This window comes from Lepisosteus platostomus, chromosome 23 (genome assembly GCF_059453375.1).
Source record: "Lepisosteus platostomus isolate fLepPlt1 chromosome 23, fLepPlt1.hap1, whole genome shotgun sequence".
Lineage (NCBI taxonomy): Eukaryota > Metazoa > Chordata > Actinopteri > Semionotiformes > Lepisosteidae > Lepisosteus > Lepisosteus platostomus.
In genome coordinates, this window is record NC_142633.1 from 12,982,262 (window position 1) to 12,994,803 (window position 12,542).

At 39.2% G+C, this 12,542-nt stretch overlaps 2 protein-coding genes across 4 annotated transcripts in view; one reads left to right on the forward strand and one right to left on the reverse strand.

The window, feature by feature from the left end:
• Positions 1–5,633, forward strand: part of gpr153 (G protein-coupled receptor 153) — a 48,884-nt gene extending 43,251 nt beyond the window's left edge. For all 3 annotated transcript variants that reach the window (XM_088616867.1, XM_088616866.1, XM_088616868.1), the window contains one exon: positions 242–5,633. In XM_088616867.1, the coding sequence (XP_088472993.1) occupies positions 242–1,039 (798 nt within the window). In that variant the 3' untranslated portion in view covers positions 1,040–5,633. The remainder of the gene's footprint in view (positions 1–241) is intronic.
• Positions 5,634–10,561: 4,928 nt separating this feature from the next.
• hes3 (hes family bHLH transcription factor 3) lies at positions 10,562–12,515 on the reverse strand. The gene is made up of 4 exons (XM_088617103.1): positions 12,432–12,515; positions 12,185–12,280; positions 11,477–11,558; positions 10,562–11,257 (listed from the first exon to the last, which is right to left on the reverse strand). The coding sequence occupies exons 1-4, from the start codon at positions 12,483–12,485 to the stop codon at positions 10,716–10,718; spliced, it is 774 nt and encodes a 257-aa protein (XP_088473229.1). The 5' UTR covers positions 12,486–12,515; the 3' UTR covers positions 10,562–10,715.
• Positions 12,516–12,542: the final 27 nt, after the last annotated feature.

A 12,542-nucleotide genomic window follows, 5' to 3' on the forward strand; every position in this document is an offset into this window, starting at 1 on the left:
TATATTGTATGAATATACCTACTGTAAAAAGGTCTAATTGACTATTTCAACTTAAGGTCATCATCCCACTGGGATGAACAGCTGCAAGCTTAGTGTGATGCTACATGGCACATGAACATAGCAATCTTTTCTAGCGAGATAGATCACTATTAGCTGTAACTATTCTAACTTGTAGGTTGTACAGATCTGCTAGATAACTATTAGGTAAAAGCTGGTTGCCTGCTTCCTTGTCTTGTGCCAGGTGCCCCCTACAAGAAGATACTCCCACGACGAAACCGACATGTGGACCACAGGCCAGATACCTTCCTACCTCCATCGCTGGGGGTCCACCGAGGACATCATTGGGATCCCCCGCTACAGCTCTCCTCGCCACGAGAGGCGGAGAAGCAGCCTCGCCTCCTACCACGAGGAGAACCTCCCCTACCGCAAGCGGAGGAAATCCGAAGAAAGCGTTCACTCCCTCAAGCAGCTCCCGAGGGAGGAGCGCTACGAGGAGGACTTTAAGTGCTTCAGCCGGGACGAGGTGATCAACTTCATCGACGAGACCCCACTGCCCAGCCCCATGAAGAGCCCCCTGCGGACCTCCTCCGTCTCCCTCGTCCCGGACGTCTACGAGCAGCACCTGGTCCTCTACCCACACTTCCCCCTCACCGACTTCGAGCGGGAGCCCCACGCCCTGCGCCGCTTCTCCGAGCAGGGCCAGGGCTGCTCGCTGGCCGGGGGCGCCCCCTCCTCCCCGGAGGGGCCGGCCCGCGGGGGGGGCGAGGGGGCGGGCGCGGGCGTGGGCAAGGGCGCTTGTGGGACGGGCAAGGGCTGCTGTAAGGACCAGCGAGACCGACAGAGGCCGCCGGAGCCGGCGCCCCCCGGAAAATCCCTGCCTAGATTTAGGACAGGCCTGGGGGGGAACAGCGCCTGGGGGGACCGGGAAAACCTGACTAAAGTGGAGAGCAAAGGAAGCACAAACAGTTTTTTAAGCTCACCTTCAGCCTCCTCAGGATATATAACCTTTCATTCCGACTCTATTGGATCTGCGTCCTAAGGAACAACCAGAGATCATTTCAGATTTTTTTAGTTACATTATTATTATTATTATTGGTTTCCATTCTGCGTGAGAAATGTTAAATCTGTTCGCTTTTTTTCATTTTGTAACATGGGAACAATTTATCATACTGGAGCTTCTTTAAGGGAAAAAAAGCACCAAAGAGGATATATATATATATTTTGTGAATTTTATTGACTACAAGCTGTTTTCTTTTTATTTCGGCCAGGTCTAATTTATTAACAGGCCCGAAGTGATAGTATTTTTTTCACATCCAACCCTGCTGTGGTCAGCAGCCCACGGGATATGTGCTTCCCGTAGGCTCCTGCGCTCGAAATCTGACAGAAAGGATTAGGCTGTAGTGACACGGTCTGTGTGGTATGTGAGCAATTGCTTGCTGTATATAGAAAGAACAGAGAATTGCGCAAACTCTAACTGTGGTCAGTTCAAAAGGGTTACTTCTGTTTTCATGTCCATCCTGGGCTGGGAGGCCAAAGCCACACACATTCCACATTCTGTTCACTTTTTTGTGTTTTCCAATGAATCAATATAAAAATAAATGAGAAACATAGGTTTTTCATTACGTCTTGTACCATATTAATATTTCTTTCAGTAGGAAGTTAAAAGAAACGTCTTTGCGTTGTTGTTGTTTAATTGTATTTGCCAGCTTGCCCGTCTTTTTTTTTTTGTAAAGGGTACACTATTTCTGCTCAAGCCATCCATTTATCATCTGTTTTACCCCATTTTAAGCAATTCTGGTTCATTTGTAAGGTTTGCTTTTTGAAGATCTTGGATGTGTACCTCTCTGGTGAAGATTGATTTTAGTTAGAAATGCATGATATGGTTCAGCAATGTGAAGCAGTTTTTAGGGTTTTATACTCGTCACTGACAAAATTGTGAGCACAAGTCCTTGGATCAGGCAGGCAGGCCAGTGCTGTTGAAGCTTTGAGCATGGTGCCTCACTCAAATAACAAATTATTCTGAAAAGAAGACTTAACCGTACTATGTCGTCTTAGCTTTGCATGTCTGTTCAGGGACGTTATTGACAAAGTTCCCTAAGATCCACAAAGGGACACTTTATTTACCGGTTATAAATTGTTTTCCTCAGAGATAAAGAACCTCAGTGAAATTATTAAAATACTTCAGATACAGGGTAGTTATGCATTCTCCCTTATGTATCCCTGAGCCATATGCTTTCCTGTAAGGTCTGTGAACCTCCTAGTTACAACATATCTGCAGGGGGCAATAATTGGGAATCTGTAGAAAAAAGGAAAATCAAGCAAAATTCATATGTAAGTGTAATGCACTGGAACTACACTTTTTGTTAAAGTCATATGGTTTCACAAGCCAACATTAATCTGTGTAGACAGCCTTTTCTCTGTGACATAAAGATGATGTGTGTGTCACAATACCTGGTCACACAATACCAGGCACCAAAGGAAGGTGGTACAATCACCACCACCGTGCTTCAGTAGTCTGGAGTTGCTCAGGTGTTACACGTTACATCTATGTTACATCTGCCACAGGTGCAGAAATGTTGCTGTAAAAATGAACAAGAGAGAAATCTTGGAGACTGCATAGTTTTGTTGCTGAACAGTGTTTGGGGGTGCTCATTTTTTACGTGGTCTTTCCACTAAGACGGAAATACCTACAGTAGAAAGCTCATGAGGTCCAGGAGACATTGCTTTTACTGATGTTTGGTCCAGTTGACAAAAACGGGTTTCTAAGGAATATTCTGTTTGTGTAAACTTGCATCAGAAATCCATCTGCCTCTTCTCACCTTTCAGATTATTTTACAGAATTTAACAGAAGTCTGCACAGACAGAATTTAAGAGCCATGTGTGGGGAGGACAGACTTTGCAATGATCTCATGATGCCTTTTGTCTATTTTGGTGCCAAATTAAGAGCCATTAGTACCATAACTATTCGTGTGCAACTTAAGTCCCAGGTACTGAACAGATATTTTAATATTAGGCACTTCACTTTTTCAACCACGTCAGACTATGTCAATGTCTAACCATATCAGAATCACAGAGAAAAGCATGCTTTACTGTGTCAATTTTATTCTGCTGTTTGTAGATTGTATTGGATGAGAGATAACAATACTATTATCTTACATGGAAAACAGTTAAATATGGCAATATATTACTTAAACAGAGAAACAGTTTCATGACATTTTGTCATTTTTACATTTAAGAACTTTACTCTCACAGACACTTTTAATTACACGTGAAGCAACTTATCTACACCTCTTGATCAGGTCTCCGCTACATCTGAACAATTTTCTTTGTTACAACTGTTCATCAGTTCTGGCTTTAAATAGAACGTGATATCTGTGAAAGAAAGAGCGGGAAATTATGGAAATTTTGTCTGAAATTCTGGGGTGCTTAACTAATAATAAATAAAATTAAGGTTTGGACACAAAATGATCAGTACCCAGATAATCATGCTTTAGATCCTGTAGGTCAGACTGGGATGGTACAGATGTGTTAACCCTAATTCAAATGCATTATTACTTAAAACTTTAGAGTCCATCTTTAAAGTAGATAGTGCTGACTGTCTTCGTATCTGCCTTCATTAGACAGTACTTCAATCTCCCTATTAAGGAGCAATAGCTCCCCTAGTGATGACTATGGAGAATAAAAAATATTTTACTTTCTGTACAGAAATGGGCTTCATTCTCTCTTTAGAGCAGTGGTAACCAGTGACACTCACAGGTTTTCTTGTGCTCTTTAACTACTAAAGGCAAGCCAAGACAAGCAGTCAGCTGATCAAATGATTTGTAAGGTCAGAAGTTGGTCTCTCAAGTGATTCTCACTTGAATTACTTGTGATTCTCAAGTTTTCATTTAAACCTAGGTATTCAGTTTCACTTACTTACTTGATCAATTGACGATGTACTTTTCCTGGTCTTTGCCAATCAATACATTAAAGAAGTAACAAACGCTGCACAATAGGAGAACTGCAAATGTCCACATGTCTATTACAATATCATTGTCCCGTTAGCGTGCTCTACTGTATAATATTGCCTCCAATGATTTAGTTGAATACATTCAACTAAGACTAAGAATTGGTTTCTACTTCATCTACAAAATGTTAAATTTTAAGACCTTGGAGTTTTGTTATATTAATAGCTAATAGTCCCAGTATCTTTTTTATTATGTGAATAGACCTCTATTCACAACAGCAGTAGAAATGCTGTGTTGTAATGAGATCTGATGTGCTTTTAAACTACCGGCCAAACAGATATATCCTCGTGGGTGAGAAGACATGCCTCTAGTTTTTCTGTGCTCCTCTGTGATGAACCACATTTGCTTTCCCTTCACCCCTGCTCTGTATCTTTAATTTTATTAAGTATGTTAATAATAATAAATCTTTCCCTTTATTTATAGGTATAGGTATAACAGTGCCATTATTTTTCTTTATTATGTATTGTGTTTGATTTTATGTGTTCTTGTTATGTTTTTATAGGTTTCTATGAAATTGTTCAAAATAACATGAAGGCTCTCATGATCAATCACTGGAAGCATTGATTTTTTTGTAATTCTCCTCTTAATTTTTAAACAGGGAATTTAAACCTGGTTTAGGCACCAGACCTTGTTAAAAACAAAAATCAATCTAGATGAATGATGAAGGTTGAAGCTGCTGTTGGAAAGTGTGCTTTTCAGTAGGCATCAACATCATTGTTAATTCTCTGTAAATACATGTATCTACTAAAGCAATTACTTTGAATTATTACAGCTCATAAGCACACTGTTTTCTGACTGTTCCTTGTTTTAAGGGATAACTACTGCTCCTACACATGTTTCTGGCCTTTATGTTTGCTGTTTAAGTGAAGCTGAAATACCCATTCATTCTTTCTGACAGTTCTTCTTTTACCTCATACAACCTGAATTTTCTCCCAGGGAATTGTTCAGTTTCAACTGATAATAGTAAAAAGAAGAATTATATAAGGGCATTAAAAAAATAATTTTAAAGAATTATAATTATTTAAATTTGCTGAACGATATAGTTCTATTACTTTCCAGTTTCAGTGTTAAAGCTGCAACATAAGAAGGTTGTATTTTAAAAAGTTATATCCAGTATGCCTAGTTGCCAATACATTTAGATTGAACGTGATTGGTGCCATAATTTTTCTTTTTCTATTTTTTACAGTATTACACAAACAAAACAAAACAAAAAACATGTAACATATCCTCTTCTTGAAGGGTTCCTACACAAATGACTCTCCATTTACTACACAATGTTTGGTGTTTTTGTTGGTTAAAAAACATAAATTCTGATGATTATGTTGGCGAAACGACTGATTAAAGAAGACATACATTTTTAAAAATTAAGAAAAAATTACCACATGTTTAAAGTCGTTCTCAGTGTATTTTGCGTTTGTATAAAGATGATTGTTCTTCTCTTCTTGGTGATGTTTTAATGCCTTGCGGAAATGGACATTTCTTGGTCCAGTTGACTTTGTCTTAAACTGGTGATGCTCACAAGATTTTCTTCACAACTCAGTTTTGTTGGTGGTTTACACTTTTTGAGTACATTTCAGATTATATTCTGTAAGGAACAGAAAATAAAATGTTTCAATATGTTTCATATATATTTATTTTGACTTGTATGTTAAGGAGCATAATACTTCCAACCTGACCACTCTGCAAGAAAAGCAAAATCTTTGATGCATTCTCCAGATGTTCAGAAGCGTCACAGAGAGCATTCTGTGGTCACAATCCCACCCATCAAATCCATCTACTTCTGTGGTGTGAACTCTGTGGGCTTAGAATTGAATTTATTTAGTCCTTTATACAGTGAAAGATTGGTATTAAAACAACAGAGTAAAATCATGGGCCTATATGAATAATATATAATATCTGTAATCACAGTGTCCACATTCTTCCATGATCTTTGTGCTTTAGTTTCTAATATAGTGAATATTAAGCTATCGCCAACTGACAACAAAAATAATTTCTGGTAAAAAATAAATAGTACTCTTCCAATTGGTCTACTGTGTACAGGGAATCAAGAGTGTATTTCTGACCACTATCTGAATTTGGTGTGCATTACAGTACACAAAAGTGTCGCTACACAAAATAAGAATGAGCTCTTACCCTACGCTGAAAGATGCCCCCAAGTCCTACACCCAGGAAAGGAAATATCGGCAAACCTTATTTTTTAACATTGCTGTGCAAACCGATTATATTTACTGTATGAAAGTATAATGCAAAGCTACATTGTGACGAATGGATCCTTGAGCAGCTTTCCATGAGTTGTGAGGAAGATAAATCATAAGTCACAACGAAACACAACCTGGGCTGACACGGTGCTGCCCTCTGACGAACTCCTTGGCATCTATTTGTTTTAAAAAGAAAGCATCGGTTTTATACCAGGAATATTAATAGAATTCCTTGGGATTGTCTGCTCCCGACAAACAGCTGTACGCCAATTCTTTCATGTTGATTTAAACAGGTGATATAAACCGTGCTCCGCGTTTTAATTAAACCGCACTGTAGCCATTACACAGAAACTAATTTCACAGTTCCCCGAATATCTCTCGCTTGGCGTGCTCAATTCACTTATAAATGAGATTTAATTATCCTACTGATCTGCGAAGTGAACACTGTAATTGGAGTACAAATTGCTGTGGATGAGTCTCATAATGCGGAGATCAATGCAACCCTAAGTGTGAAAATACATGTCATTGTTTCCATTCGCTTTCTGAAACCTACACTGCACAATGCAAAGGTTTATCTCAGCGGAGGGTGGTTTAAGGATAACACTCTTTTGTACTGAACAACACAAATCAGTCCTCCTCGAGTGAAAGTGCGCCATGCTCTGTGCAGCCTGTTCCTTTTTGAAAAAGGGGTATGTCTTATTTTCAATTGTTATTTTCTTGGTAGCAGCATTAATAGAAACCCAAAACGGATCACAGAAATGTCACAATAGAATAAGAAAAATTGCATTTAAAATCTAGTTCATAGTTAGAGTTAGATTTAGATTAAAACTAATCCATAGTATTTTATCTGTAAAGAAGTGCTTTCTTAGAATTACAGTAAATGCACACTGCTGTAGTTTCAAGTAGTTTAATAGAGTGTTTTTATTTATTTGATGTGTTATATAGGAGTGTGCATACAAACAACGTAGATTGGGTTTATTATGGTAGTTTCCAGCTACAAATGTTGAATCTTTGTCTTTTAATTAAACATGTAAGCCTCCTCCCTGTGCCCTTCTCTTTCTGCTGTTGTGACAATTATATAGTGAGCAATGTATAGTGATAGTCCAAAGCGGCTTAACTCCGCACAATGACATCCAATTCTGTGTGTTAAAAAAGAACAAGGGCGTGTGTGAATGAAGGTCCCTTCTACGTGTCTCTGTGTTTCATCTATTCGAGCCTGCTGTCACATTTCAGGCTTCTCTGAGTCGGGCGGGAAGCTCAGGGCTCAATCATAGGCACCGCCTCTCCCTCACAGCAAATGTGATACACTGGGACTGTGGGATCACTGAAGCGGGACAAAGACCCTTTTTCCCCCTCATTAAAAGAAAGTGCACGGATATCAACGGAGCATAAGCCGAGCAAGGCACCAGATCCTTCACAAAATATACCAATTTCATAGCAATTTATGGCTGATTTTACACCACATTCTTGGGGCTCTTTCAATATGAGCCACACAAGTTGTACGGTAAACCACCCAAAACGTGACTAGAAGATGACTATAAAAGAAATTGTAGGGCATGTTTCCATGAAACAACGTGTAGGCTAAAATTAAATGATATTGAAGATAACAATGGAATAGTGTAACCTAAGAAATTTACAGCTGTGAAAGTAAGAATTCGTTTTCTTCCTATGGAATTGTCAATTCAAAATTAGATTAAATGACCATGTTACTCACGTGTTCCTTTACTATATCATTAATTAAATAGCCTATTTTGTATTTTTGCATCCGTATTTTTGCATTTACGCCGGAAGTGCAATCGTACAATCGACTCAAACAGGGAAACGCACTGGATGGTTTGAAAGGAGAGTTTGTCTTGCCGAGCTCTGTAACGTTTTTACTTTCGGACCCATAATGTAAGCTAAATGTTTTCTTTCCCGAGAATATTTTATGGTTATAGTTTTTTTTATTATTTTCTGTAAGAAAAAAACATTCTTTCCCTTTTGTTGTGACTAAGATACATAGGACAAAGGCGCCTCGGGATCTATATAGTTAAAGGCGTAGCTCTCTTTGTCCCCCATGCTTTCAAACAGGGGGACAAAGGGAATCTGGCACTTTGCATTGCTATAAATACACGTCTGGCTTTTAAGAGCGCTTCACTAGGCACAATATAATGCAAATTGTATCTTCTCTTCCTTTTCTCAGCTATTAGGCTCCAATGCACCCCTTTTGTTGTCCAAACCAAACCTGGTAACTTAAACAACACCAAGAAGAGTTAATAGAAATTCTTTAAAGTTAAGATACTTCAATGATTCTGTCGCGTGCCTTTGCGCTTTTCCCAAACAGCTAACACCTAGCTGCTCGTAAATATCGCATAACTTCCAACTGCTGTGGAACGGGCTAGCCATATCCCCGATAAACACGCATCGAAGATAGAGACTATAGCTCGTTGTGCTGCTCTAGGATTTCTCTGAGCTGGGTTGTTTGTGTTTTTGTTGGCAATTTACACCGTGAACGCGAGTTGAATAGCCGGAAGGCGTTTCTGCGATTTTCCTCGCCGTGAGGTGCCATCTTCTGCAAAAGCTGTCCCACGAAAGGGGCTCATTAAATGTTCAAACCAGGAAATTTTGCAGACACCCACCTCCTCTAGCGGGGGCTGAAATTATCATGACAGATTTCAACGAAAACTCCCTAGTCTTTATTTCACTCCGATTTGCTCTATTCGCTGTTTGATAAATAACATCCCACATCTGCTACAGTTCCAAGAGTTAATATTCCCGAGGTCTAACATTCTGATCACAACCAGTTTTGTTATAGGCGAGGCAAACCGTTTTACACTTGCATGCACCTGATCTGATTCTGTAATACAGACACTCTCTTTATACTGGTCATTTTAATTTGGATGTTTAGTGGTTTGGCAGGAGTTAAAGGAGAAAAAAGGCAGATATTATACTGTATATGTTTCCGAGAAAAGTACCTGTACCCTAAAATGAAGAATTCAGTCTTCACGTTTCCTACATTTTCAGAGGCATTGGCGAGAGAAGCTGGCGGGTGTTCATGTAAATAATTAGTAGCAGAAAATTGCTGTGTTGTTCAACACAGAGTTCATTGGCGCTCTGCTGTTTAGAGGCTAATGCGTAAAAGCGAAGATGAAAGACCTCAATGGCGCCACAGAGTATGAACACGAGGTAACAGCTAGCTACCCACACTGGGAACCTCCAATATCCATGTCATACGAATTTTATGGTGCATTTTAAGAAAATAGCCGGCGGCCATGCAGCGAGCGGTGTGCGGTGAGGGTTCTGTTTTCAAGACGGAAATGGTCGAATGAACAGTTAAGCAAATTGGCTATCACAACAAACAATGATAAATAAAACGGCAATTAGAACAATCCTATACGCTCCACACTGCAATGTATTAATTTGTGTTATTTTAATTAGGCAGCAAGATGACGTTTAAAACATAAAAAAACGTATTTTCGGTTGTTTTTTGCTTGTATGTAAGAATACTTGTATGTCTATGTATAGGTATGACATTAATAATAGAAATCATAGGAGAGTGGAAACCCCTCTTCTATGCAGGTTTATGAAGGTTAATAAATGCCATTTTATAAGTTATATCTCTATAGAAAACGCAAGGGATCCCTGTCACTTCTGTCTTGTTTAAAGTGAATACAAACTGTTTTTTAATGAATCATCGTATAGCGTACAGCTCATCCTTCTTTCTTTTACTTCTTTTTCTGTTATAGGATGCTCTACATCACTAAATACTAACGTGCGGCGTGTTTTCATCGTGAGACACGTTTCAACAAGTTGATAGAAACAAGAAAGATTCGTTCCTTTACGACACACCGCTGGTTAAAAAACATTTTATTAATTACAAAGTCCTGTTTGGACCCATTGGACATACTGTTGAATTCTTCTCTTTTGTACGTTTATATTTCAGTATGAAAATCGCTTAATGCTATGTACGGACCGTCATGCAGACGAATCTAAAAATGCTGCATGATTAGGCTTTAAAAATAAACGTACAATGTATGGAACATATAATAAACATATTTCACAGTTTGCATCGGTTTTGGAAGTACACACACTTAAGTAAAACAAAAACTTTAGCACTAAAAAGCATTATCTTTGAAAAGTAAGTATATCTACTATGATGCCTAAGACATACTGTGTACAACCAGTCTCCGACTGGATAAGAAGATTCCTAAAATGTATTTCTTTGTTCTCTTCGTCGACAGTTAGGTACAGTAATTTCCATATTTCAATCATTCAATTAAAATTAAAATCCACCATTTCAAATACTAGACAAACACTTTGCAATATAACTTTTTTTTATTTTTAGTTGTGTTACAAAGACAACTTGTTATATCTGGATAGAAAAAAAATAATTCCTATGTATTATAATATAACATGTATACAATAAAGACTACAGTGCAAATTAGTAAAAAAAAAAGTTCATTCTTAGGGTCCTGACCCTTAGGGTCGGATCAAGGAGCACTATAAAGTAATTAACCAGCTATTAAACATTTCACCATGGGCGCCAATAGCTCTGTGAAATAATACAGGCATGTCCAGTACTTGTTGAAACGTGGCGACTGCACTGTCTCTCATGATATCCGCCACTTGGATAATCATCTTTAAGAAACGCTTGTCGGCATACGTTGCTAAGTCCATTGGAGGGGGGGTGTTGGTCGTGATGTTGTCCCCCGACTACAGTTTCGGAGCTTCGGCGTGCACTGAAGATCGATGCGGACGTTTCGGGTGCGCTCGTCACCAAGGGGTGGCAAAACACAGGCAGGCGTTGCAGACGCTCGCGTGCCGAGCGCACGCCTCGCGGTGCTGCTGGCGAGGCGGCCTCGGCGCTCCAGTGCTCCGCGGCGTCGCTGTCCGCGGTGCTGTTGCAGGACGCCGGTTCTCCCGCCGCCAGCATGCTGCTGCTTAAATGCTTCAGCATATTCAACCTTATGCTTCCGGTGGAGTTCTCCCTCATCAAATACTGGTTCACTCCGTTCAGGCAGTTCCTGAAACCTGCCTGGTACTCAGGATGCTTTAACGGATTGATAGAAGAATCTGACGGGGAAATAAAACGTATAGGTTATTGTGACCCATATTTATCATTTTAGCAAATCATCACCTCATATATTCTCTATTCCCTCCGGAGCACTATATTGACATAATACTGAGAAGCGCTCTATTCACAGTATTGTCAGTATGGCAAAATATTTCCACCCTTTGTGATAAAGAATATCTTACTCCTTGTAGAATAACTTTAAAATCAAGAAGTCTTACCTTGCTGGTATTTATGTAAGTTTCGTAGATGTTTCACCGTTAATTCCAAAATATCAGCTTTCTCGAGTTTACGTTTTCGAATCTGTAGAAGTGCAAAACATACGTTCATATATTAGCCACAACCCTTCAAAAAAACTCTAGTTATGTTAAGAATCTGACCCATCCATTCAATGAATATAGGCTGTCACTCCTTGATCATACCGTAAAAAGACAATTCGATTAAAATGGTCTCTCTGTACTTGTGAATTCACACAGTACTACTGTATTGCTAAGTAAATTTTTCAGCTTCAGATCCACATTTATGTGACTGTGCGTATGTTGTGTAGTCTATAAGCATTCTTAATAACTGGCCGTTATTTTGTAAAGGAAAATCGCACACTTTCGATTATTTTCGGTTATGTTTGATAACCAGATTGGTTTCGCCAAGAGCGGTTTGATTCAAAAGTTTGGCAGATCGGTGGTGAAACTAATTAATACATCTAATTGAACTCTGTGGACAGGCCGGTTTGTCCTCGATTTGCAGGTGGAGCAATCAGAAGTAAATTGCTGTTGGCAGCTTACATTTCCACGCGAATATTCGGCCGCTGTGGGTAATATTTAATTTGGGGGGGGATTAATGGGCATTGCTTTAGAGGAGGAACAATGGTTTCAATTCCAGATTTCGGATGGTAAAATTCAAACCCTAAACGCCTGTTTATCAGGACTTACATTGTTCGTGTAATGATTTTCAAGAAGGGTTTTCAGCTGTTCCAGACACTCGTTTATTCTGGCCCTTCTCTTCTTTTCCATCAAAGGTTTGGAGACCTGAAACGATAAAATCAGAAGCAGCGCGTTTAATATACGACGTTTATAAGCAATATTATAATGGCAGTTTTTTGTTGCTTAGTTTCCTCGGTTTGTCTTATGTCAAGAAAAATGCGCGAAATTGAAGTCGTAATCATTCTTAAATACCAACCTTCTTTCCATTTAAAACAACAGTCTTTTCTGGAGACTCTGACGCTGCAACCATTATTACAAATCCCGTTTGCTTCCAGCTATCGTGTATGTGTTCTCTGATTTTTTTCCA

Coding starts and splice junctions, on each gene's coding strand:
- hes3 (XM_088617103.1), bottom strand. CDS start 12,485: ATGGTTGCAGCGTCAGAGTCTCCAGAAAAGACTGTTGTTTTAAATGGA. Junction 12,281..12,431: donor TTGTTTTAAATGGAAAGAAG/GTTGGTATTTAA, acceptor TTATCGTTTCAG/GTCTCCAAACCTTTGATGGA. Junction 11,258..11,476: donor CTTACATAAATACCAGCAAG/GTAAGACTTCTT, acceptor TTTCCCCGTCAG/ATTCTTCTATCAATCCGTTA.